At 50.0% G+C, this 27,712-nt stretch overlaps 1 protein-coding gene across 1 annotated transcript in view; it reads left to right on the top strand.

Moving 5' to 3' along the window:
• Window positions 1–27,712, top strand: part of LOC119970925 (mucin-6-like) — a 238,661-nt gene that overhangs the window by 192,553 nt on the left and 18,396 nt on the right. Inside the window, exons 28-33 of the mRNA XM_038806035.1 lie at window positions 2,230–2,256; window positions 2,923–2,949; window positions 5,344–5,575; window positions 13,527–13,612; window positions 14,524–14,547; window positions 15,628–15,654. Coding sequence (XP_038661963.1) covers window positions 2,230–2,256; window positions 2,923–2,949; window positions 5,344–5,575; window positions 13,527–13,612; window positions 14,524–14,547; window positions 15,628–15,654 — 423 coding nt within the window. The remainder of the gene's footprint in view (window positions 1–2,229; window positions 2,257–2,922; window positions 2,950–5,343; window positions 5,576–13,526; window positions 13,613–14,523; window positions 14,548–15,627; window positions 15,655–27,712) is intronic.

Raw genomic sequence — 27,712 nt, 5'->3', positions numbered from 1 at the left:
ACTCGGCGGCCACTCGGACCATTGGGGCCCGGAGAATCGCCGGGGTGGGGCGCTTTCAAAGGCCCCCGACCGGCGCGGCGGTGATCCCGCGGGCGACCGAGAATCGGCGCCGGAGAATAGGTAAGCCGACAGCGTCCCCCCGGGGATTCTCCGACCCGGCGCAGGGTCGGAGAATCCCGGCCCTTGTGTTTCTTTATAATTTATGCTGTGACACAAAGTCGCTGTCCAACGCTTTGTATCCCAGACCTGAGCCTCCAATTTATGTTATAATATCCTGGGCTAGGGCACGATCAATTCCAGCCCCCTTGACCCGGAGTTGCAATGGAAGTGAGTTAGACAATAATTCTTCTAAAGTTTTTGAGATTTTTGGCCCTCGACTGCTCCAATGACTAACATGCACCAGATTTGTAAGTAAAACACAAAAACTCTTCATTTATAACAAGAAAAAAGAGTTAAAACATGCAATAATTAAACTAGAGTAATGGCCTGCTAATCTATTACTTTCTAATTACCGTCCCACCCTCTAGCAAACATACAGAAGACAGATGTTCACAGAGGAAGGGAAAGGGGTCAAATGATGAGGATTAAAGTGGCTGGCAGAGAGATATGTTCCTGTTGCTGATGTTGTAGTCTTTGTAGTTGGCTATCTTCCTAGGATGCTTAGAGTTGAAAACCACCAGTTGGATTGGATCTTCTGGCATGTGCATTCAGTCAGAACTCACAATTATCAGCCTCACTGAGGTAAGGTTAGTGCTCCAATTATCAGATTTTAATAGGAGCCTGCCTGGTGCTGGTCCGGATCTTCCTCAGGTTTATCTGGCTGTGGAGAGACGGCGAAGGTCCTTTTCTTCAGGACCTTAGAAAGGTCATTAGGAAAGAGAGAGTGAGAACTGTGGCTCTCCAATCCTCCTAATCAAAAAGTGAACTTCACTCTACAAAATGGAGTGTGTCGCAGTTTGGCAAAACATATTGGAACACCAGCACAAATCATCACCGAGCGTCAGTCAAGTGCCGAGAAATCAAAGTAGCTGATTGGCTTCCAGCCAAGTCAATCAAAATATGTCATCACTGAGCCAGACCATAGTACTGGGGATGTACTGAGATCAGACCAAATAGCACCTCTGCCAGGAATGGTTCAGTAATCATCAAGATACAAAATTTATAAAAGCCAAGAAAATAAAGGGAAATCAGGCTTAAATAGGAGGATCCTTATATCAGTTTCCGGATTCATTTTTACCGTTCAATAAACGTCACAAAATATGGTGATCATCACATGGATGTTTAGCTGAAATTGGCTGTACTATGTACTGTGGGACCTCTCGACCATGATAATTAACACTATCTTCTTAGCACTTGGAGGATACAGAATTCCTGTATATCAAAGGATCATTGCACTTCTGATACCTGGCCCAGTGTGCATTCTTGTGAACACAATGATTGTAATGAGCTGAGCGCCTGCATGACACACCGGTCGGCTGGACTGTGTGAATGGACATTGTTTACATCCTGAGATCTGGTGTTGTACTGGCACTGGACAATCTACTTTGAGATTGACCACTGACCTTTGAGAGGGAAATAATTCCATTATTTGTAATGTTTTTTTCATGATTTCACACTTGGATCAGGAAAAAATGACAATTTACACCGTTTCTCTGGCCAGTTTCCGTCCAAATTATAACATGGGATCAGTGGTGGGGGGGGGGGGGGGGGGGGGGGGGGGGGCAGAAATGCATAGATTTCTTTTGTTTAAAAAAACAATTATTTTCCAGTTAAGGGACAATTTAGCGTGGCCAATTCATCTACCCTGCACATCTTTCAGTTGTGGCAGTGAGACTCACGCAGACACGGGGAGAATGTGCAAACTCCACATGGACAGTGACCCGGGGCTGGGATTGTACCCTGGTCCTCGTGAGGCAGTAGTGCTAATCAATGCGCCACCGTGCCGCCCCTGAAATTCACAGTTAATAAAATTGACCATAACAGATTTACAGCTACTGTGATCATAAATGTACAAGATTAAGGCATTCAACCACTTGGGCCTCTTCCACAAATGTTACTTTCTGTTACTCAAATGTTTCGTTATTCCAACAAGAGGACACCAGCTGTTTGTACTGCAGTTTTTTGACAAAAATAATTTTGTATTTTTCCTTTCTGTTCTTTAAACATGGATTTGTCAAAGAATCTTCATCCTCTTTAATATTGATTCAAATCTTAATTTGTCTTTTCCAGAAAAACCTAATGCTTACTATCCACCAGGTAAATAAAACTGCACCCTAGTCGGTAGCTATCTTTGATTTTGTAATGTTTTAACTCCTGCTCAGGTTTTGTAGTGGTGCCAGCTTTCACTCAGTTTGCAAAAACATTGCCTCTGAGGCACTACAGGTTCAAATTTTGATTAGCAGCTGCCACATTCTCTCAGCACTCGTTACTTTCGCACACGACTAGGAAGAGGTACAGGATGTAGATTGGACGAGGAACTTCAGTTTCCAATATAGAGAATGGCTCAGTAACAGCGCTACTGGATAAATCCTGAGCCACATATCAGCTCGACTGTATTTGCAATAGTTGGTGAGAGAACAAGCACAAGTTTTAAAAAAGCTTGAGCTATTCTCCACTGGTAAATGTAACTGATGCAAAATAGATTTTGCAGTGCAAAGCAGGGTATCCATAAGGTACTGTACACCAGCAGCACAGAATTTTATTGCATCACGATCTTTAACCACAGGCCGAGTGCATGCCTCATTCTCCTATTAGCAAAGCAAATTCACAGTTAATAAAATTGACCATAACAGATTTACAGCTACTGTGATCATAAATGTACAAGATTAAGACATTCAACCACTTGGGCCTCTTCCACTTGGATTTGTCAAAGAATCTTCATCCTCTTTAATATTGATTCAAATCTTAATTTGTCTTTTCCAGAAAAACCTAATGCTTACTATCCACCAGGTAAATAAAACTGCACCCTAGTCGGTAGCTATCTTTGATTTTGGATCTACTAGCACTGGGAGATTTAGTCCTTGGATGAGAGGTGGTATTGTACTTGCTATTTTGCGAGTTCATTATGTTATTCTTTGAAACAGGTTTGTGCTCATGTAGGTGTGTGTCTGTGTGCGAACATCATTTAATTAAGCTGGGGATTGATTGTTCGGGATGGAGAATTGAAAGAATTGCAGGTGTGAAATTTACATGAGGAGTTAAGTCAGGGTTTATTGTTTTCAATTGTTAAATTTCAAAGTGAAACAAAAAAACATTTTCAGCTGGCAAAGATTTCATAAGTAAGCAAAGGAGAGGCTATTAAGTTTTATTTGACCCGGATGTGGGGGCAACACGGATAGGGGCGGGATTCTGCCGTAATCGGCGGGGCGGGCAACTCCGGTGGGACAGAGTGGTGTGAACCACTCCGGCGTCGGGCTGCCCAATTCCGCACCTTTAGGGGCTAGGCCTGCCCCAGAGTGGTTTGTGCCCCGCTGGCTGGCGGGAAAGGGGCTTGGCGCCATGCAAACCGGCGCTGAAGGGTCTCCGCCGGCCAGCGCGAGTTGGCGCATGCGTGGGAGCTTTGGTTCCTCACCGGCAATGGTGGACTGGTACAGCCACTGGTGCAGAACAATAGAGTGCCCCCACAGCACAGGCCCGCCTGCGGATCGAAGGGCCCCGATCCTGGGCCAGGCCACCGTGGGAGCACCTCCCGGGCCAGATTCCCATGCGCCCCCCCCCCCCCCAAGAACCCCGGAGGCCGCCCGCGCCGCCAGGTCCCGCCGGTAAGGACCTACTCTAATTTACGCGGCGGGACTGGCAAAAACGGGCGGGGTTTCGGCCCATCGTGGGCCTGAGAATCGGGCAGCCCCAGGGTCCATTGAGTCGCGCCGGTCCCCGCCATTCTCCAACGCAGGTGGCGCAATTTACGCCGGGCCGATTTTTGGAGGGCTGGAGAATTTGGAGAACGGCGGGGGCAGGATTCACGCTGACCGCTGCTGATTCTCAGAGCCGGCGTGGGGTCGGAGAATCTCGCCCAGCATGTCATATTTAATATTCTGAGAAAATTACGTTCAAAGACGGGCTAAGGACAATGAAATCAAAGATGAAATAAGCAAACAGGTGTCAGAAGGAGAGATGTTGAGAGCTGAGATGGGGTGATGTGAGATATCCTGGGCTGCCACTGTGTGTTGGGAAAAGAGCTAAAGCAACCATTCCAGCCAAGCCAGAGAAGTTTCCTTTTTGACATTTACTTTAACATGCAGTACTGAGAGAGTCCTACACTGTCAAGGATGCTGTCTTGTTGAATGAGATGTTAAGGTGAGACCCGAATACCTTCCTGGGCCAACATTGAAAGAACCCCTGCGTACTATTATCATATTCTCAGTCCCCTGATTCATATTAACCTCAAAATGAACATCACAAAAACAGATTGTTTGTGGAAACTTGTAGTGCGCAAATTGGTTGTACATGTTCCCAAAATACAAATGCGCTGATACTTCGAAAGCACTTAATCGCCTTTAAGGTACCAAGAGACATCTGTTGGTCATGGAAGCTGCCACATAAATGTATGTTGTTCTTTTTAAATAGCACCATCTTCTAAGCACTTGGAGATTGCAAAATTCCTGCCGATGTAAGGATAATTACACTTCCTGTACCTGACCCAATGTGCAATATTGGGCTGGTTTAGCTCACAAGGCTAAATAGCTGGCTTTTAAAGCAGACCAAGGCAGGCCAGCAGCACGGTTCGATTCCCGTACCAGCCTCCCCAGACAGGCGCCGGAATGTGGCGACTAATGGCTTTTCACAGTAACTTCATTGAAGCCTACTCGTGACAATAAGTGATTTTCATTTCATTTCATTTCATTATTCTGCCACTGGATAATCTACCGTCCGCTGACTCTTGAGAGGGAAATAAATACATTATTTTTCATTGTTTTTCATGTTTCACACTTGCATCAGGTCCAAAAGCAATGAATAGTGGGAGAGCAGAAATTCAGTCAATAACATTAATCATCACCACAGATTTGAATCAGTGAGATTCTAATAAATGGGTGCTGTGTAAATTGACATATTTTGTTTGCAATTGTGATCAGAATCAATGATAGCTCCGATTGACATCCATTTGGTTTCAATTTAGCAGCTCCTGTACAAGATTAGTGCATTCATCAACTTTAGCCTCACAAATGCCACTTTCTGTTACTCAAATATTCAGACATTCTGATAAGGGGGCATCTGCTGATTGAATGACTCAGTATTGTGTCAAAAGTGATTTTGTATTTTTCCTTTCTGCTGTTTAAACATGGCTAAGTCAAACAATCTTCACCTTCTTCAATATTGATTCAGGTTTTAACTTGTCTTTTCCAGGAAAACCTAAGGATTACTATCCACCAGGTAGAAAATCTACATGCTTATCCGCAACTAACTTTGATTTTGAACATTTTATCTCTTGCCCAGGCATTTCCAAATTTGACAATGTCAGCTGTTGCTCAGTGTACAAAGGTTTTGCTCCTGAGGCAATTTGTGTTCAAGTCACAAAAAGCAAACGTTTTGGGGAGCTCATAATCTGCAAGCTCCACTGGGTAGTGGACCCGCACGAGTAATAACATCCCTCCCTTCAACAAATACCGAAGAATCCTGTGGACACCATGGTGAAGGAGGGCGGTGGACCCTCTTGACTGAAAGAGAAAATGCTGGAAAATCTCAGCAAGTCTGGCAGTATCTGTAGGCAGAGAAAAGAGCTAACGTTTCGAGTCCGATGACTCTTTGTCAAAGCTCTCGATGTTTGGCTAGGCGTTGGGCGGCGTATATCTCGAGGGTGAACGCCGTCTCCGGCACGAATGTCGTGGCGGCTGATGTTTCAGAGGCTGTGGATCCGAGGCTCCCCATCATTGATCGCCTGTGTGTCCATCTCTGAGTCCAAGTCAACGACTGCAGTCATCTCGGCATCCTGACCCCTCTAGGGTCCCGTGGAGGCCCACGGATGCGGCACAGGAAGACGTCGCTGAAGAGGTGGTTCTGTCGTGGTTTTATTAGGCAGCAGATGATTTTGAGGGTGAAGAACTTTCCGAAAAAGCAGACTCCTGGATTGAAGATGGTTGAGGTGCTTTTTCATAGTACAACCATGGGCTTGCACCTGGGAGGGCACAAGTCCTGTATGGCGGAGGATTATGCCGGAGATCCACTGGGTGCCATTGATGAAGTTTTGAAGCAACACCAAGTTGCCTGGTACAAATGCCTGAAGGTAAACGTCGAGGGGGGCAACGCCCCTGCTGCACCTGGCAACGCCCCTGCAGCTCCTGGCAACGTCCCTGCAGCTCCTGGCAACGTCCCTGCTGTTCATGGGCAACGCCCCTGCAGGTCCTGGCAACATCCCTGCAGCTCCTGGCAACGTCCCTGCAGCTCCTGGCAATGCCCCTGCTGTTCATGGGCAACGCCCCTGCAGGTCCTGGCAACATCCCTGCAGCTCCTGGCAACGTCCCTGCAGCTCCTGGCAATGCCCCTGCTGTTCATGGGCAACGCCCCTGCAGGTCCTGGCAACGCCCCTGCTGTTCCCGGGCAACGCCCCTGCTGCTCCTGGCAATGCCCCTGCAGCTCCTGTCAACTTTTTCATAGTACAACCATGGGAGGACACAAGTCCTGTATGGCGGAGGATTATGCCGGAGATCCACTGGGTGCCATTGATGAAGTTTTGAAGAACACCGAGTTGCCTGGTACAAATGCCTGAAGGTAAATGTCGAGAGGGGCAACACAGCTGCAGCTCCTGGCAACGGCCCTGCTGCTCCTGGCAATGGCCCTGCTGCTCCCGGCAACGCCCCTGCTGCTCCTGGGCAACGCCCCTGCTGCTCCTGGGCAACGCCCCTGCTGCTCCTGGCAACGGCCCTGCTGCTCCCGGCAACGCCCCTGATGCTCCTGGCAATGCCCCTGCTGCTCCTGGCAATGCCCCTGCTGCTCCCGGCAACGCCCCTGCTGCTCCTGGGCAACGCCCCTGCTGCTCCTGGGCAATGCCCCTGCTGCTCCTGGGCAATGCCCCTGCTGCTCCTGGCAACGGCCCTGCTGCTCCCGGCAACGCCCCTGATGCTCCTGGCAATGCCCCTGCTGCTCCTGGCAATGCCCCTGCTGCTCCTGGACAACGCTCCTGCTGCTCCTGGCAATGCCCCTGCTGCTCCTGGCAACGGCCCTGCTGCTCCTGGCAATGCCCCTGCTGCTTCCGGCAATGCCCCTGCTGCTTCCGGCAATGCCCCTGCTGCTCCTGGACAACATTCCTGCTGCTCCTGGGCAATGCCCCTGCTGCTCCTGGACAACATTCCTGCTGCTCCTGGGCAATGCCCCTGCTGCTCCTGGACAACATTCCTGCTGCTCCTGGGCAATGCCCCTGCTGCTCCTGGACAACATTCCTGCTGCTCCTGGCAATGCCCCTGCTGCTCCTGGACAACATTCCTGCTGCTCCTGGGCAATGCCCCTGCTGCTCCTGGACAACATTCCTGCTGCTCCTGGGCAATGCCCCTGCTGCTCCTGGGCAACATTCCTGCTGCTCCTGGACAACATTCCTGCTGCTCCTGGGCAATGCCCCTGCTGCTCCTGGACAACATTCCTGCTGCTCCTGGGCAATGCCCCTGCTGCTCCTGGACAACATTCCTGCTGCTCCTGGGCAATGCCCCTGCTGCTCCTGGACAACATTCCTGCTGCTCCTGGCAATGCCCCTGCTGCTCCTGGACAACATTCCTGCTGCTCCTGGGCAATGCCCCTGCTGCTCCTGGACAACATTCCTGCTGCTCCTGGGCAATGCCCCTGCTGCTCCTGGGCAACATTCCTGCTGCTCCTGGACAACATTCCTGCTGCTCCTGGGCAACACTCCTGCTGCTCCTGGGCAACACTCCTGCTGCTCCTGGGCAATGCCCCTGCTGCTCCTGGGCAACATTCCTGCTGCTCCTGGACAACATTCCTGCTGCTCCTGGGCAACATTCCTGCTGCTCCTGGACAACATTCCTGCTGCTCCTGGGCAACACTCCTGCTGCTCCTGGGCAACACTCCTGCTGCTCCTGGCAACACTCCTGCTGCTCCTGGCAACACTCCTGCTGCTCCTGGGCAACACTCCTGCTGCTCCTGGCAACGCCCCTGCTGCTCCTGGCAACACCCCTGCTGCTCCTGGCAACGCCCCTGCTGCTCCTGGGCAATGCCCCTGCTGCTCCTGGCAACAGCCCTGCTGCTCCTGGCAACAGCCCTGCTGCTCCTGGCAACAGCCCTGCTGCTCCTGGCAACGCCCCTGCTGCTCCTGGCAATGCCCCTGCTGCTCCTGGACAACGCTCCTGCTGCTCCTGGGCAATGCCCTGCTGCTCCTGGCAATGCCCCTGCTGCTCCTGGCAATGCCCCTGCTGCTCCTGGCAATGCCCCTGCTGCTCCTGGGCAAAGCCCCTGCTGCTCCTGGGCAACGCCCCTGCTGCTCCTGGACAACATTCCTGCTGCTCCTGGCAACGCCCCTGCTGCTCCTGGCAATGCCCCTGCTGCTCCTGGCAATGCCCCTGCTGCTCCTGGCAATGCTCCTGCTGCTCCTGGCAACGCCCCTGCTGCTCCTGGCAACGCTCCTGCTGCTCCTGGCAACGCTCCTGCTGCTCCTGGGCAATGCCCCTGCTGCTCCTGGCAACGCCCCTGCTGCTCCCTGGCAACGCCCCTGCTGCTCCTGGCAATGCCCTGCTGCTCCTGGCAATGCCCCTGCTGCTCCTGGGCAATGCCCCTGCTGCTCCTGGGCAACACCCCTGCTGCTCCTGGGCAATGCCCCTGCTGCTCCTGGGCAATGCCCCTGCTGCTCCTGGCAACGCTCATGCTGCTCCTGGGCAATGCCCCTGCTGCTCCTGGACAACGCTCCTGCTGCTCCTGGCAACACTCCTGCTGCTCCTGGGCAACATTCCTGCTGCTCCTGGCAACGCCCCTGCTGCTCCTGGGCAATGCCCCTGCTGCTCCAGGACAACACTCCTGCTGCTCCTGGGCAACATCCCTGCTGCTCCTGGCAACACTCCTGCTGCTCCTGGCAACACTCCTGCTGCTCCTGGCAACACTCCTGCTGTTCCTGGGCAACGGCCCTGCTGCTCCTGGGCAACACTCCTGCTGCTCCTGGGCAATGCCCCTGCTGCTCCTGGACAACACTCCTGCTGCTCCTGGGCAACATTCCTGCTGCTCCTGGGCAACGGCCCTGCTGCTCCTGGCAACACTCCTGCTGTTCCTGGGCAATGCCCCTGCTGCTCCTAGCAACGGCCCTGCTGCTCCTGGCAACGTCCCTACTGCTCCTGGACAACATTCCTGCTGCTCCTGGCAACACTCCTGCTGCTCCTGGCAATGCCCCTGCTGCTCCTGGACAACGGCCCTGTTGCTCCTGGCAACACTCCTGCTGCTCCTGGCAACACTCCTGCTGTTCCTAGGCAACGCCCCTGCTGTTCCTAGGCAACACCCCTGCTGCTCCTGGGCAACGCTCCTGCTGCTCCTGGCAACGGCCCTGTTGCTCCTGGCAACGGCCCTGTTGCTCCTGGCAACGCAACTGCTGCTCCCGGGCAACGCCCTGCTGCTCCTGGTTGTGTTGTACTTTCGCACCGACGTCTGGAAAAATTATGCTACGGCATCCCCACCTCCCCAACATTCATCAGGGGATCCTCCCATCACCATGGAAGTATTGCTGGCATTCCCCCACTCAGTGCCCACTCTCCCCCCCCCCCCCCCCCCCACCCCCCACCATGCCTGCAAGTTCCCCTCACTGACCACTATTACCTGCCCCACCACCACACATAAATGGAAATCCCACATGAGGGTCTCACAAGGGCCCACCACTGGCATTGCCCCTTGGCACTGGTTGGCACAGTCAGCGTGACACTTTAACCTGTACCAGGAAGCAATTCCTGGGCATGAAACTCTCCCCCCTGGGGCTATGTTTACTTCTGCGTCCCCTGAGGGATCCCCTCAACTGATTCCCATTTTTAAAAAGCTGTGGTGATTATGAATCCGTAGTGAGGGTTATCATATGACTTGGAGGCCGAAATTTATGGTAATCCAGCAAAATGAGGTTCCCGCCAGTGACGGATTTACACTTCTGGGGGCCCCACGCTTTCTCTCTCTGCAGGACCCCTATGTCATGCCCCACCATCCGCCCCCAATGACATCAAACCAAATGATTCCGAATAGCTTGTCAAAATCCCAATGCATCTGTTCTCCCAAAGGGGTCGCAGGTCATGCCGATTCCAGATGTATCACAGAACTCTTGCTGCAGCTATTGTTCAATAGTTTTCAATAGTCACCAAATCCTATTCCATCGTTAGGATGCGACTCAATGATCATTGATAACACATATAGCAAACATCGCATAAAAACATGCGTGTGGTTGTCTATTGCACAGGCAAAGATTTGTGATGTGTGTGTTCTTATTGTTTGATTTGGATTTTTATCCCCAGAATAATGCAGTCAAGATGTTTTGAGTTCTCAAAAGTTGATAACTGCTGAGCTCAGCCTGACATCATTCTGACATTCATGGTGCAAACTCCTGACTGCGTTGGTGTGCTTGGCTGGCCTCTTGGGGAACCGGATCAGGAGCAAGCCAGCCTGCCCTTCCTCAGCTGAGTGCTGCCAGTACAGGTCCACCACCTAGTGCAGGATCACCAGGTCCTCACCGGGCTGAGAGCGGCGCTGCAGGTAGAACATGTTCAGCAGCTCAAACTCCAGGAGCATACACTCAGCGTGCAGGGGGCTCGCTTAGCCCCCCCCCCCCCCCCCCCCCCCCGAGTTGGCCTCCTGCTGCTGGACAAACTTCCTCCGGGCCCACCTCAGGGATGAGGCCTGTCGAGCCTCTGAAGAGGACCTGTTAGAGCGGGAGCAACTTCCAGACATCATGGGCAGGATTCTCCATTTGCCAAAGCCGAAATCGCGAGACGTGATTGGGTGAATAGATTCTGATGCCAAAATCACGCCTTGTCGATTTGACGTCAAATCGCGATTCTCCGTCATCCTGACAGTGTCAATGAACGTATGGTTTGCATTGTATTGGCGACCCCGTATTCTCTAGGGCCGATGTCCCGACAGCGTGGTTTATTTGTGCTTCCAAAAATCGTGAAACTGACGTCGTGGCTGCTGAGGGAGAGAGAGAGGAGTTGCATTTGGAGATGAGCGACAGCGGGCTGCCTGGCCGGGCTGGCTGGGTGGGGGGAGCCCTGCCAGGGCCGGGCGGGGGAACAGGCTGAGAGGCTGGGGTGACCCCCACCCAGGGCAACACCCACAGTAGGACCTACAGGGACAGAGCTGCATACCATCTAGTGAGGGCAGTGCTAGCCACCAGTAACTCTGGCATCAGGGATGGGCACCAGGGCCAGAGGCCTCCATGGTGCTGACTACCGATGGGGCCAAGGATGCGAGGGCAGAGGGACATGCATGGCCAGAATCTGCGGTGCCAACTGGGGCCAGCCCGGTGGACCTGGTTGGGCACGGGGGTACGCACCAAGCTAACATGTTGGCCTTTCACCCTCTGCAGACAATGGATATTGGAATTCAACCGGCAATGGTGGCCTTCCTGCTAGTCGCCTCAATCCTGCAGGATGCCCTACCACAGTACGAGGATGAGGAGTAAGCTGCAGCAGTAGAGCGGGCATAAGCGCAGCATGTCACAGAGGTACAGGGGGGCCAGCCACACAGGTTGGAGAGCCGGCTGGCCAACAGGACGAGGAGGAGAGGGTGCCAAGGAGGCGCCCAAATCCCAAAGTATTCATTACCATTCCTCAGTAACTACTGCCCCACTGAAAGAAGATGCGGCAAAGCTGGCAGTACACTGGTGTAAAGTCGGGAGTGCATAGTCCTGGGAGTCTGGATACCTTGAAGTCTCAAGGCATTACGCCGAAAATGTGAACGAAAAGCACACACTGATTATCAGCTGCTACCCTCCCTCAGCTGATTAATCAATACTCCCCTTTGTTGACCACCACAAGAAGCAGAAACTATAGACTGATTGGGACACTTCACCATTACCAGGAATGGCTCATTGGCAGAAATATCGGCGGAATCCTGAAGTAGATATCTGCCAGACTGTGGGCGCAATTCTCCGCTCTCACGAAAATTCGGAGAATAGCGAGCGGGTACTTACCCCGCGCGCTCTTTCTCCCTCCGCCGCCCCGATGGATCCATCCGCGGGGCTTCTGCGGGGCATAACGGCCCGCGCATGCGCGGGTTTCACGCACAAGCGCGATGACGTCATCCGCGCATACGCGGTTTGGAGTCGTCCAATCCGCGCATGCGCGGCTGACGTCATCTGACGCGTCAGCCGTCGCTAACTCTGGCTAGCGGGCTTAACGAAATTCGCTAAGCCCGCGATGCCGGAGTTCACGGCCGCGCGATACTAGCCCCGACCGGGGAGCTGAATCGGTTCCCGGTCGGGGGGGGGCGGAGTCTGGCGTCAAACGTGCCCGTTTTTAACGCCAGCTTCCCGAGTTTTCGTAACTCGGGAGAATCGCGCCCTGTGTCTGCAGCAGGTGTTGAGAGAATAAGCACAAGCAAAAAGCCTACTTGAGCTATTCCTCACTGATCTACCTGTTGCTGATACATCTATCCAGGACAGTAATGTTAGGAGTGGCCATCGCACAGCACTTGACGAGTAAAATGTCCTGTTTTCACACTGAGGATACCGTACTAAGTCTTGGACTTCAGCAATGCTAAATGGAATAGATTAAAAATATATTTTACAGCGAAGAACAGGACACTTACGAGGCACTGTGCATCTTCAGCATCAGCAGAATTGTATTCCATCACAATCCTCAGGCCAAACATTTCCCTCATCCTCCTGTGTCTGGCAAAGCAAGGGATCCACTCTGAACAGGACATTCACCACATCAAACTGTTCCACACCCGACAATTTTCTTATTAAATCTTTGGGGGTACTGATCATTGGGTTTAAGTATTTCTATTGTATACTAATTGTGTAAGAAAACATTTAGGGTGGGATTGAAACAATGAGAGAGCCGACTAAATGTGTAATGTGTGAATTCATATATTTAGTTTGCTATTTTGTTCAGAGTTAATGTTGGGTCAGATTGGCATCCATTTGTCATTAATATAACAGCTTCACAAATGTACAATATTAGTGCATTCAGTCACCTACGCCTGTTCCACAAACTGAAGTTTCCATTGCTTTAATGTTTGGCCATTTGTATCAATGGCCATCAGCTATTTGTAGTCCATGGTCAAAAATTATTTTGTGTTTTACATTCCAGTTCTTTACACACAGATATAATAAACAATTGCCATCCTCTTCATTGATTTAAATCAGTGAGAGATTTTATAAAAGTGCGTTGTATGAATTAATATTTTAATTATCTATTTTGATCAGAATCAATATTGGTGAGATTGGCATCCATTTGGCTTCAACAGTCTGAGTACAAACATACAAGATTAGCACAGACACTCACATGAGACTGTTCTACAACCTTAATTTTCTGATGCAGAAATGTTAAGACATTCTGATAAGTGGGATCAGCTCTTTATATTACACAGTTTTGTGTATTTGTTTCATTTTTGGTTCACCACAGATATGTCAAAATCTTCAACACTTTTAATATTAATTCAAGTTTTAATCTGTCTTTTCCAGAAAAACCTATGGACTATTATCCACCAGGTAAAAAAATACACTCCAGTCCTCAATACCATCTGGGAATTGTGCCAAAATTGACAGATCTCTTCAACGGATTAGTCACGCAACAGGAGGGCATAGTCACATTCGCAAAATCACCTTCAGGCAATATCCTAAAGTAACCCCTAACCACTCCTGGGTATGTCAGTCCCAAGGGCTAGAAGACCACCCAGAGGTGGCAGCTGTGATTCAAAGGTGGGTGATCCTGGAAGTCCTCAACAATGTCTCAGGACCCATTGAAGCCTCCTGGCATTAAGACAAACAGGTAAAAGGTCAGGTTATCAGTTACCACCTTCTCTCAGCTGATGGATCTGTGCTCCGCCTCTTTGAACATCACTTCAAAGACACAGAGAATGTCACCTGGATGGGTACTTCAATGTCCAATATAAAGAATGGCTCAATAGCAGTGTCCATTATAGAGAATGGCTTAATAGCAGTGTTGATTGCCAAATCCCCTGAAGGACATGTCTGTCAGACTGTGCCTGCAGCAGTTGGCAAGAGAACAACTATGGGCTGGTTTAGCACAGTGGGCTAAACAGTTGGCTAGTAATGCAGAACAATGACAGCAGTGTGAGTTCAATTCGCGAACTGGTCTCCCCGACCAGGCTCCGGAATGTGGCAATTAGGGGCTGTTCACAGTAACTTCATTGAAGCCTACTTGTGACACTAAGCGATTATTATTATTATAATACAAGTATCATCAGAAATCCCACTCTGACTATTCCTCACTGACTGCCCTTTTCCTTATACCTCCATCCATGACAGTAATGTTTGGAGTGGTCATCGTAACGGCCAGAAAATCTCAACCTTATTCTTTTCCAGCTGTTCTTTAAAAGGGTGTGCAACAATCTCCATTCTTTTTCATAATGATTTAAATTTCTGTCCTTCTTCCGCAGAACCTACTCAGTACTATCAACCAGGTAAAAAAAAACATGCCAGTCAGTGTTTAAATATATTGATCTCCTGATAATTAGATTGCTGTCAGAAATGTCCAAAATATCCAGATTTTAACATGTCAGCTATGGCTTAGTTTACAGAAATGTTGCCTCTGGGACAAAGTTTACAAGGTCATCCTATCCCACTCCAGCCATCGAAGCAGATATTCCATTGCAGTATTGAGAGAATGCTGCACTGTTGGGAGTGTCAGTCTTTTGAATGAGATATTAAAGTGAGACCCTTGTGCCCTCGTGGGCCAATACTGAAAGAATCCCCTTATGCTATTATGGAAAAGAGCAGCAGTGTTATTCTTAGTGTCCAGGTTAATATGTTATCCCTAAATAAACATCACAAAAACATTACTGGTCATCATTACGTGGTTGTTTGTGAGACCTGTGTGAGCAAAATGCTTGCCCTTAAGATCGTGCTGATTCATAAACGTACTTCATTGGCTTCACTATCTTCTAAGCATTTGGAGAACTGCAGAATTCTTGGATATCAAAGGATCATTACACTTCCTATACCTGGTGCACACAGTTATCGCAATGAGCTGACCTCTTGCATGATACAGATCAGTTGGACTATGAATGGTCACTGCAGCCTGAGATCAGGCCTTATGCTGTCATAGGATAATATAATGTCCGATGACCTTAAGAAGGGAATTGTTACGTTATTTATATTGGTTTGTTTAAGTTTCACATTTTGATCAGGATCAAATAACGCCGCTTCATTAGTAGCATTGCCAGTTTATGCCCAATTTACAGGATGGGCCCAGTGGCGGGACTCGGAAATTCACAGTCTATAAAAATTGAATCAGTGAGAAATTCTAATAAATGTGTGAATTGATACATTTAGTTTGCTATTTTGTTCAAAGTCAATCTTGGGTAATATTGGTATCAATTTAGCTTCTACATTAACAAGATTAATGCAGTCAGTCACTTGAGCCATTCTGATAAGTGGACATCAGCTGTTTGTACTACAAGGTTTTGTGTCATTTTTTCTGGTATGTCAGGCAATCTTCGTCCTTTTTAATATTGATTCAAGTTTTAATTTCCATTTTCCAGAAAAACCTCAGAAAAACTATCCACCAGGTAAAAAATTATATGTTGGTGAGTGACTACTTTTCATTTCCTGAGATTTTTAACTCTGGCCCAGGTTTTAAATATGTCCCAACTTTATACTGCCAGCTGTATTTTGACCCTGAGGCAATAAAGTTCAACTCCCACTCCAGAACGAACAAATTATATCAGTAAATCTGGCATTGGCAGTGGACACAACAAAGCCACACGCAATGTTGTCTCAATACCATCTGGGGATTTGTGCCAAAATTGACAGAGCAGTTCTAAAGATCAACTACTAAACAGACCGACAGTCACACACAGAAACATACCATCCAGTCATAATCCCAGAGTGCTTCATCAGCATTCCTGGAAATGTCCTATTACGCTGGCAGGGAGACTCACTGGAGATGGACGCACAGTGCTGTAAAGTCAGGAGGACGTTTGTTGGAGTCCTCAACAATTGTCCTGCAACCATTAAAGTCTCCTGGCATTAGATCAAACATGTAGAAGGAAGCCATCCTCTGATAACCAGCTACCAACCTCCTCAGCCAATGAATCAGAGATCCTCCCCATTGAACACCACTGGGAAGAAGAAAAGAATGGAGACGTCAATGTTCTTTACAGAGTTACCTGTAAATATGTATGTTAATTTTTGCGTGTTTGTTTGTTGTTTTTTTTCTTTTTTTTTTTTTTTTTTTTTTTTTTTTGTTCTTTTTCTCTCCTAACAATTTGTAATTTGTTCAATATAAAATATGAAAACTGAATAAAAACATTTATAAAAAAAAAAATGTTCTTTACAGAGAATGCTCAGTGGCTACTATCCAAACCCTGAAGGAAATATCTGACAGGATGTTCCTGAAGGTAGTGAGAGTCGAAGCACGAGCAGAAAACCTAGTTGGCCTATTCCTCACCGACCTCCCTGTTGCTGATACCTCTATCCATGATAGTAATGTTAGGTGTGACCATCGCACAGCCCTTGATCAGACAAATGTCCTGGTTCTGAGCATATTTTCATCATCTAAAATGGCACTGGCCCAATGGGTTATGTTTGTATGGTGTGGATGTACGTTATATACGCACAAATGTATTAATGTAGATACACATGAAATGTTTACTGTTTTTAACTAATGACTGAATGATTATACGTTATATTGGAGGTGAAACGAAAGACAAAATTCCACTTTTGCTGGATGTTATAACCTGCCTCCTTACTATTGGCTGGGGACTAACGACAATCCCACAATCCTGTGGGAGTATGAGCTTCCCCAATGAGGGGGGCGGAGAAATCATTAGCAGACTCCCTGCATAAATAGAGCTGGCCAATTTGGAACCAGGGAGAGAGGAGTTGGCAGCAGGGGAAGTTGTTGCTGCTGTTGTATATATATATATGTTATTGTAAATAAATGTTATTTCTTTGTATCCTGAAAACTCGTGCTGGATTCTTTGTGGCCCTCACAAAACTGGCGACGAGGGTTAAAATGAATAGGTGTCTACACTGCTGAAGCCACCTCCCTGGATTTTTGTTTGATACAGGTTGGAAGTTGTTTTTTATTGCACCATGCCTCTGTATGGACATTTGGATGTTTTTGATGCTGCGCTGGAAAGCTGGAACCAGTACGCACAACGGATGCGTTACTATTTCCGGGAAAATGACATCACCGAAAATGAGCGGCAGGTGGTCATATTGCTCACCGCCTGCGGCCCGCATACGTTTGGGGTGATTAGGAGCCTTACTTACCCAGCTGCGCCGGACACCAAAACGTTTGATGAACTTGTGAACTTAGTGGGGCAACATTTTAACCCAACCCCATCCACGATAGTCCAACGTTACCGGTTTAATACCACTGAGAGGACCCCAGGAGAATCCCTTGCCGACTATCTATCCAGCCTATGCAGGATTGTGGAGCACTGTGACTATGGTGAGACATTGTCAGAAATGTTATGCGACCGTTTGGTTTGCGGTATTAACAATGCGGCCACCCAGAGAAAGTTGTTAGCCGAGCCAACATTGACTTTTCAACAGGCCATTCAAATAGTATTGTCCCGGGAGAGCTCAGAACGAGGAGTGCAGGAGCTTCAGGGAATGGAGGTGCATGCCTTGGGGCACAACCCCTTCCGTCCGAAAGCGTCCCCCTGCACCCCTGCGGTACCTTGGGCGAGGTGATGTCCGGATCGACGCCAGTGGCTGTCAGACATTCCTCCCCGAAGGGAGCCTTCTCCAGAACCAATGGATGAGGAGCCATGTCTGTGTCAGACTTGTAGGCGCCGCCCCCGTCACGGACGCCGGTCCTGGGATCGCCAGAGGCGCAGTCGTTCCGACCGAAACTGGGGCCAGCCCAGGGGCCGTACCTTTCATTTGGATGAACCTGTGGCGAATACTCCCGAGGACGTGGAGATGGAGGACGACTGCCTGCAGCTGCATTGTGTGGCAGCTCCCCGTGTGGCCCCCATTAAAGTGACAGTACGGGTCAATGGTCACCCGCTTGAGATGGAGTTGGACACTGGCGCAGCGGTCTCCATGATCGCCCAGAGGACATTCGACCGCATCAAGCAGGGTATACAGACCCTTACATTAACCGACACACAGGCCAGGTTGGCCACCTACACGGGGAACCATTGGACATTGCAGGAACTACGATGACCCCTGCTGTTTATGGACGCCAGGAGAGGCGTTTCCCTTATCGTGATGCGCGGCCATGGGCCCAGCCTGTTGGGTCGGGACTGGTTGCACCATTTGCGGTTGCAGTGGCAGCACATCCTCCAAACAGTTTCTGGAGGGTTGGTTGAGTTGTTAGGACGATACCCAGATGTATTCCAGCCCGGTTTGGGGAAACTAAAAGGGGCTGTAGCCCGTATCCAAGTCGAACCAGGAGCCACGCAGCGCTATTTCCGGGCTCGCACATGCCTTACGCCTTGCTCGAGAAGGTAGAAGGGGAGCTCACTCGTTTGGAGACTTTGGGTATCAACAGGCCCATCCGTTTCGCTGACTGGGCAGCACCAATTGTACCTGTAATGAAGCCAGATGCCACAGTTCGCTTGTGCGGCGACTATAAACTTACAGTGAATATGGCTTCCCGACTCGACCGGCCCCATGTCGACGCCCACGACCAGTGAGGTGGTTGCAACCTTACATTTTATGGACACCTTGCCTGTCACGGCATCACAGATCCGTGAGTGAACCCAGACGGAGCCAGTCCTGTCAAAGGTTCGGCACATAGTCCTGTATGGTGGGCAGCATAGACAGCTCCCAGGCGAGTTGCGGGCATTTTCCTCCAAGCTGTCCGAATTCAGCGTGGAAGACGGCATCCTTTTGTGGGGGACGCGTGTGATTGTCCTGGAAAAAGGACAGGAGCTGATACTGAGAAACTTGCACAATGGGCATCCAGGTGTGACCAAAATGAAAATGTTGGCCCGGAGTTATGTCTGGTGGCCAGGCCTCGACACCGGCATTGAGAAGGTGGCCCAAAACTGCTCCATTTGCCAGGAGCATCAGAAGCTTCCGCCGACCGAGCCCCTACATCACTGGGAATGGCCAGGGCGGCCTTGGGCGCGTTTTCATGCGGATTTCGACGGCCCTTTTAAAGGATCCGTGTTCCTGCTATTAATCGACGCCCAGTCTAAATGGCTAGAGGTGCATAAGATGGGAGGCACAACGTCCTGCGCAACAATCGAGAAGATGCTTTTGTCTTTCAGTACGCATGGCCTCTCCGAGGTGCTGGTCACGGACATTGGCACTCCGTTCACAAGTGAGGAGTTTGCGAGGTTCATGAAGATGAACGGCATACGCCATATCTGCACTGCTCCTTACGACCCGGCTTCAAATGGGTTGGCGGAGCACGCAGTGCAGAATTCAAACGAGGCCTAAAGAAGCAGTCTTCCGGGTCGATGGACACGAGACAGGCTCGGTTTTTTTTTCATATAGGACCAACCCCCATGCGGTGACTGGGGTAGCTCCCGCAGAACTCCTAATGGGCCAGAGACTTCGCACCTGCCTTAGTATGGTTTTCCCGGACATCGGCGCAAAAGTACGCCGCACACAAGAACGGCAGGGATATGGTTTTCTTGGCATTGGCCGATTCGGCAGTTTACGCCCGGTGACCCAGTGTTCGTTCGGAATTTTGCTGGTCGTGCCAGTGGGTCCCTGGCGTAATCTTTCGCCAAATGGGCCCTATCTCTTACCAGGTACAAGCCCAGTGGTCTCTCCAGCACAAACATATAGACCATGTTCGGTACAGAAGACTATCCCTGCCAAAGATTGCCCGCCCCAGGAGCTCATTTCGACAGCCGCAGAGACCAGACACAATGGAAAATATTCCTCACAGTCTTCCTCTGTTGCCTCACTCAAAGCCTGCGCAGGTCGTGACAGAACCGCGTGGAGATAAAGACGCCGAGATGACGGAGGCAGCAGACTCTGACTCCGAGATGGAGACACAAGACACCTCAGAGGGGGAATCCTCGGGCCCATGGGCTGTGGATGTACAACCGTTATGCCGTTCATCACGGAAGCGCTGGTCTCCATCTCGTTACACGCCGCCAGATCCAGCGCCTTGTGCAAATGGTGTCCGGCCTGCGGCAAATCGAGTCCGATGCCCTCCTTCGCCAGGGTCTTCGGTGGATTCCTTGGCCTTTGGGGGGAGGGATGTTATAACCTGCCTGTTACCATTGGCTGGGGACTAATGGCAATCCCACAATCCTATGGGAGTATGAGCTTCCCCAATGAGGGGGACGGAGAAATCATTAGCAGACTCCCTGCATAAACAGAGCTGGCCAGTTTGGAACCAGGGAGAGAGGAGTTGGCAGCAGGGGAAATTGTTGCTGCTGTTGTATATATATGTTCTTGTAAATAAATGTTATTTCTTTTCACAAAACTGGACAATGAAGCTTTATTCTATTCTATTCTTTTCTATTGTATTCTAAATGGAATAGATCTGGTACAAATTTTGAAGTGCAAAGCAGGACATCCATGAGGAAATGCACACCAGAAGCTGCAGCAGAATTGTATTCCATCACAATCTTTAAGCGCAGACAGAGCATATCTCCTTTTTTCCTGTTCTAAGCTTGGCGGGGATCCATTCTGATTTCAAAATTTAGTCCCTTGAATCAGTTGCACACATGAAATTTATCTTGTTAAACGCCTTGGCTGATCATTGCGTTTTTAAGTCTTTCTATTGTATTTCTGCAAGAAAACATTGAGTTATTTTAGGTGTTTTGAACAGAAATAATCCTGGTCAGATTGGAATTCATTTAAACTTCAGCATAGCAGCCAGTGAGCTTCACAAATGTACACAATGCGGTGCTTTCAGTCAGTTAAGTCTGTTGTGTAACGTTCAATGTCACTTGCTCATATGTTTGGCCATTCTGGTAAGTTGGTATCAGCTGTTTGTATTTGACAGAACACTAAAACCCCTCACTCAATGGGAAGGAATATTCTGCTGGCTTTCGCTGTGTGTGAAAACGGTGATGCCGGCAGAGAATCTCGAGAGACTACAGGAAGGAGAATCTCGGCAGTGAGATCGCGTTCCCTGTTTTGCCCCACCTCTCACCTGTGACATAACTCATTAAAATCAATGTTAATAAATTTACAAAGAATTTAAGGGCTTCCCCGCCATATGTACGCCCTCCCACAAAAATAATCCCCCCCTTGGTGATGTGATGCCACGTCAACGCGGTTTACAACAGGTAATTAAAACAGCAAAGGATCGGAGGGAAACTCACGGGTTACAAAGGTAAGTATAGCCTCAGGGGGAGTGGGGCATGTCCGAGCACTGCCAATCTGGCAGTGCCAGAGGCGAACAATTGTGCAGCCGGCATTGATGATGCTATCTGACTCTGCCCCAGTAACATGTCAGCAAAATCCATGCCTCCACCTTTTCTGTGCACAGAGTGCCAGCGGTTCGAGAGAGAAAAATCGGTGTGCAGCTGGAGTGCACCCTGTTCTGCCCATAAATATTTGAGTTCTCAAATTTAATAAATGCATGCGACATGGAAGCGTGTTGTTGCTCGTTCTGGGTGAGTGTGCTTAACACTCGATTTGGCTCTGTTTCGTTACTTAGCTCTGGAGTCGCCAGGTATCTTTAAGATACCGCCACAAGTTTCAAGGTCAAGTTCAAAGCAATAAACCATACACCAATTAGTAAGTTCAAACAAATGAGTTTATTATAATACAATTATAATACTACCCATGCACACGCTAAAATGATTAAACTATTCCTACCACTAAATAAACCAATACTTATCTTAAAGGGAACTGCCGGATCAGGGGACAAGGCCTCTTGCTCTGCACTGGTCCGCAGACTTCAGGTTGGTATGGGTTAAAAAGGGGTCAGGAGTGTCTATCTCTGGTAGCGATCATTGTGAGACACTTACTTGCTGGTGGCTGCTGTCCCAAACCTCTCCTCTCTCTCGGTCAAGGTCTTCTTCGGCAAAAGGCTGGTCAAGAGGGCTGGACCAGAGAGGAGGGCTGGTCAAGAACAACAAACTAAGTTTGGGACCTGTCTTTTATAGGTCCTAGGGCTTCGCGCCCTTTTGGGCGGACCCTCTACCTGCTGGGAATCGATTGGGTCTCTTCCCAATCGATTTGTTTGAATCCCCCCAATACTGAGGCTATCTCTCGGTTACTGGGCGGGCCTTCAGGTGCTTTGTTTTCGTACCCCGCTGGTGCCGGGGTGTCTGGTTTCCCATACACTGTTGCAATCACTTCCCTATTTGTGTCCATTGTCCCTGGGATTGTTCCATTACGATGTTAACTATCCCGGAGATTGCCTCATTAGTATGCGGAATGTTCGTTTCGGTGCTGTCTGCTCTCTTAGCAGACAGAATACACATTGGCTTGGTGCAGCCTGCTTGTGCTGCAAACTTTGTCCATTTTAACCTGCAAGCTTTGCGTTCCTCCATTTTGTATTGAGGGAATGGCCAACTTCAGTGGTTACAGTGTGAAATAGCGTGTGATGACACCGGGCATGCAGCTCAATGTCATCACACGTTTGAGCAATATTTTGGTCGACAGGCACAGACACTGATTGATAGCACGCCTGTCGACAATTATAGAGCCACTTGACAGAATTAATTCTCCAACTGCCCACAATATTGATGTAATTGTTGATGTAATTTTTAGGTTAGCGCAGGAAAATATGGGTCGGCAGCTTATCATTTTTGCATTTTTCTCATTCAAGGGCAGATAAAAGCAGGCTCGATCAAAGGCGAGTTAACGAGTCAGGAGATTTTAGTTCTGGGCAAGTTGAAGCATTTTGAGCGTATACTCTGCTTTCCTCAGAGGATTCAACATAGCACAATGTTGGGGGCATGTTAGCACAGGGGTTAGCACAGTTGCTTCACAACTCCCTGGGTCCTAGGTTTGAATCCCGGCTGGGTCACTGTCTGTGCGGAGTTTGCACTTTCTCCCCATGTGTGCGTGGGTTTCCTTCGGGTGCTCCGGTTTCCTCCCACAGTCCAAAGATAGAACATAGAACAGTACAGCACAGAACAGGCCCTTCGGCCCTCGATGTTGTGCCGAGCAATGATCACCCCACTTAAACCCACGTAACCCGTATACCCGTAACCCAACAATCCCCCCCATTAACCTTACACTACGGGCAATTTAGCATGGCCAATCCACCTAACCTGCACATCTTTGGACTGTGGGAGGAAACCGGAGCACCCGGAGGAAACCCACGCACACACGAGGAGGACGTGCAGACTCCACACAGACAGTGACCCAGCCAGGAATCGAACCTGGGACCCTGGAGCTGTGAAGCATTGATGCTAACCACCATGCTACCGTGAGGCCCCCTGTGCAGGTTATGTGGATTAGCCATGATAAATTGCCCTTAGTTCCAAAAAAAGGTTGGGTGAGGTTACTGGGTTGTGGGAATAGGGTGGAGATGTGGGCTTGGGTAGGGTGTTCTTTCCAAGGGCCAGTGAAGACTCAATGAGCCAAATGTCCTCCTTCTGTACTGTAAATTCTGTAAATTCTTTGAGTTTTCAGAACAGTACGGTGCTCGACCATCAGAGATTTGGGTCCCTCTGTCAACCTCCCCGCATGGGTCAGGTCCATTTGCATTTCTGCAGATGGGTATAATGTACTCAGCAGTGAGTACCTCCTCTGAGTAGAACAGGGAACAAAGAGATAAGAGGCCAAATGGCATCTTAGAGCAGAGGTGCAGGCACAGGGTGCTCAGGGCCAGCAGGGCAGCCATGGAGGATGTCCCCTCAGAAGACGCTACTACCCAGCTGCCAGGATGTACGGGCAGTGAGCCAACTACCTTGACATGACCGAGTCCACAGTCGCAAGAGGCTACGACTTTCAAAGGAGGCCATCATGACCATTTGCCTGCAAATTGGGCCAGAGGTAGCCTTAAATGTAGGGTGGATATCCAATGCACATAGCTCTTCAGGTCACTCTCACAGTTAACTTTTATGGATCTGGATCCTTGCAAGACTCTGTGGGTTAACTTTGCAGAGTGGCCCTGTGACAGCTGTGTCAAGATGGTGACTGAAGCTCTGTTTAGGTGGGCGAGAACATTCATTTCAGGACAGATCAAGTCAGCCACACTGGTGGGCCAGAGGCTTTGTTGCAATTGCAGGGTTCCCGGATATAGGATGCCATTGAGTGCATGCATGTTTCAACAGGATAGAATTTCACTCCATTAATGTTCAAATAAGGGGCGGCATTCTCCCCTACCCGGCGTGATGGAGGGTACCGGCGTAGGAGAGTAGCGCCAACCACTCAGGGGTCGGGCCTCCCCAAAGGTGGGGAATTCTCCCCACCTTTGGGGGCCAGCCCCACGCCGGAGCGGTGTGCACCAGAAGACTGGCGCAAAAAAACCAGCGCCCCCGGCAGCGGGGCTGGCCGAAAGGCTTTTGCCGGTCGGCGCATGCGCGATGTGGGGTTCTCTTCCGCTTCCGCCATGGCGGAGGCCGTGGCGGACGCGGAAGAAACTAGTGCAGCCAGGGCACTGGCCCGGAGTCTGAGCAGGGCGCCCCGATCGCGGGCCAGGGCACCCCCCGTGGTTCGATCGCCCCCCGCCTCCCCCAGGACCCCGGGGGCCTGCTCGCGCCGCTGATCCCGTCGTTCCAGAGGTGGTTTAAACCTCGGCGGCGGGAGAGGCCTCCCAGCGGCTGGACTTCGGCCCAATCGGGCCGGAGAATCACCACAGGGGCCTCTCCAATCGGAGTGGCGAGATTCCGCCGCCGCCACTTCCCGGGTGGCGGAGAATCTCTGCCACGGCGGGGGCGGGATTTTAGGCGGCGCCAGGCGATTCTCCGACCCTGCTGGGGGTCTGAGAATTTCGCCCAAGTTGTGACCACAGGACACAGATTCTACAGGTCTGTGCAAGGTACTGTGACAGATCCCACAAATGCTACATTCTGTGTCACTGACAAGTGCCAAGGCTGTTCACAGCTCACAGCTTCAGCTCAAGTTTATCCTTTGAAAAGGTGGTTCACCTGAGCTCAGAGGCAGAGATGTACAATCGCTGCTATGTACCCCCCCACACACACGCTGACAGCAGCATGAGAAGCATCCTCCAGCTGGCGGAGCTTGATCAGGCGCCTCCTGGGATGGTCTTCCTGGTGTGCTCAACGACATGACTGGGCACACCTCAGTTGCTGCAGACTCCAAGGAATGTAGCAGCTGGATGAGCAGCTGGCCTCATCCAGTGCGCCTGAGAGGAGGCCCCAGAGATGACATCCAGTTTGTCTATCACTGTCAGGTGCCTCTCAATGTCCCTGTTCGCCAATGAAGGATGCACAGCCATCTGAGAGACGGGTAGCCTCATCCTTCTCCTACACTGGCTGTTACCTTCTGAGGTCCGTGTGAGGGCTTGCAGGTCTGAATGCATCCCCAGGAATGCCCCATTCCGTTCCAGGAGCTGCCTCTCTCTGAAAGTCCCCACTCTCTCAATCCATAAGGCTAAGTGTAAACTCTATGCTCATGCTCTGCAAGGACTACTGCGTGACAGAGACTGTGGCATTCAAATCCTCAGGATGCTCCTCCAGAAATCCTCAGCTGGACACCCACCATTTTCCACCTGACTGACAACTCCAGAAGCTCACAATTTTCTTCGGTCTCATCTTTGTCCTTGTCTCCAACTGTCCTTTGGGCAGTTCCCTGGGCACTCCCTGCCTCCACCCTCTCCTCTAATGAGCATGATGTTCTCTCACCTCTGCACTACCAACAGCTGATGCGGTAGTTCTGCACTGGTACTTGGTGCTGAGAGAGGATGTGCCGCGAGGTGCTTCTACCATTGTTGCCAATCCAATGTCAATGGAGGGTTTTCAGCCTCCTGGCTGGCTTTGGTGGATAATCGGTCAGAACTATTAGTCATTATTACAGAGTCAAATTCCACAACATTCTGCCTATTGCAATTGACATTAATGGCATTACAGTGGCTCAGTTTTTGCTGCATTACTGAAGTCTGTATACATAGATACATAGAAGATAGGAGGAAGGGGAGGTCTTTTGGCCCTTCGAGCCTGCTCCACCATTCATCACGATCATGGCTCATCATCCAACTCAATAGCCTAATCCTGCTTTCTCCTCATAGCCTTTGATCCCATTCTCCCCTAGTGCTATATCCAACCGCCTCTTTAACATATTCAAAGTTTTAGCATCAACTACTTCCTGTGGGAATGAATTCCACAGGCTCACCACTCTTTGTGTGAAGAAATCTCTCCTTATCTGTGTCTGAAATGGGTTACCCTGAATCCTCAGACAGTGACCCCTGGTTCTGGACACACACATCATTGGTAACATCTTCCCTGTATCTATCCTGTCCAGTCTTGTCAGAATTTTATAAGTCTCTATGAGATCCCCCTCATTCGTCTGATGTCCGGTGAGAACAGTATGAGGATGAGAGCCTCATATATTCCTTTTGCTCTCAGTCTGTCATGGTTTGCCCACTGGGCTCTTACCTTCCTCAGAGACTCCAACCTCTTTGTGACCCTCCCTCCCTGCTCGCACTCAAGCAGCTAACTTATGGCTGGTGAGGACCGCGAAGTCAGGCACCCCACCACCAGTGGCAGATCTCATCTTACTCCGTTTCTCCTGCAGCTAAGAGCAGAGCTCCTTTGATGTCCCTCCTGGCTCTCCCTGGCTCCACAAGGGGCACACAAGGAGAAATGGGGTCCTTGCTGCTCACCTGAGCATCTGTCCTGCCTGCTGTGCCTTCCTGCAGCTTTCAGATCATCCCCGTGAGGCTTAAGAACATTCAGACACCTTTAGACACCTGATATTTTGATGGCCCCAGGGCTTCAGACCTTCTCTCCAACCTTGAGTCGCATAGGCAGATATGTGTCTGAGGCTCCCTGAATCCCACACCCTTGTTCTTGATATGGATGGGCCCCCGTCCCAATTCCCTCACATAGGACAATGCCCAATCAAAACTCTTGTCGAATGCAGAAGGTGATTGAACCTTTCCTGGCATTGGGTCCACATGTAGAAAACCAGTCATGCCCACTGACCTCAGCTGTCACTTCTGCTCAGGCCCTCTTGGCGAGGTGGGGTGGCCTCCTCTTTCCATTCCTCAGCATGTCGTTGTCCCTCCTGGCTGTCCCTAGTTCCACAAGGGGCATACAAGGAGAAATGGGATCCTTGCTACTCACCTGAGCTTCTCTCCTATCTGCTGTGCCTTCCTGCTGCTTCCATTAGCTCCCTTGGACTTCTCCATTTTCTTCAGCAGTCTGTGGGAGCCTCCTTTAAACTTTGCACTGTGCCGCCATTGGACTTGGTACCCCGCGGCATGCCCACCCCTGCAGACCCAATGTGGACGTGATTCAATCTGGCTGTCACTTAAGTGGCCAGCCAATGTAATATCGCAATCTTTAATTGATTTTGGACAGGATCAGGAAACGCAACCATTTCCAGTCTTGTGCATGTGTGATTCTGGCTTTGAACCTTTTAAAATATCTGATGTTATGTCTGCGTGTGACCCTGAGCAAAATGTGGCTATTCCACAGAAACTGACGGCATTTGTATCTCAGAAGGTGGTCTAATGGCTTCTTGTAGGCAGCAGAGACCAAATTCAAACAAACTATACAAAGGGCATCTACATGTCAACCAGAGTTATTTTGTCTGCTGGTACAAAGGATC

This window comes from Scyliorhinus canicula, chromosome 9, assembly GCF_902713615.1.
Source record: "Scyliorhinus canicula chromosome 9, sScyCan1.1, whole genome shotgun sequence".
Taxonomy (NCBI): Eukaryota; Metazoa; Chordata; class Chondrichthyes; order Carcharhiniformes; family Scyliorhinidae; genus Scyliorhinus; species Scyliorhinus canicula.
The sequence above is the reverse complement of the archived record's forward strand: the minus strand, read 5'-3'. Positions and strand labels throughout refer to the sequence as shown.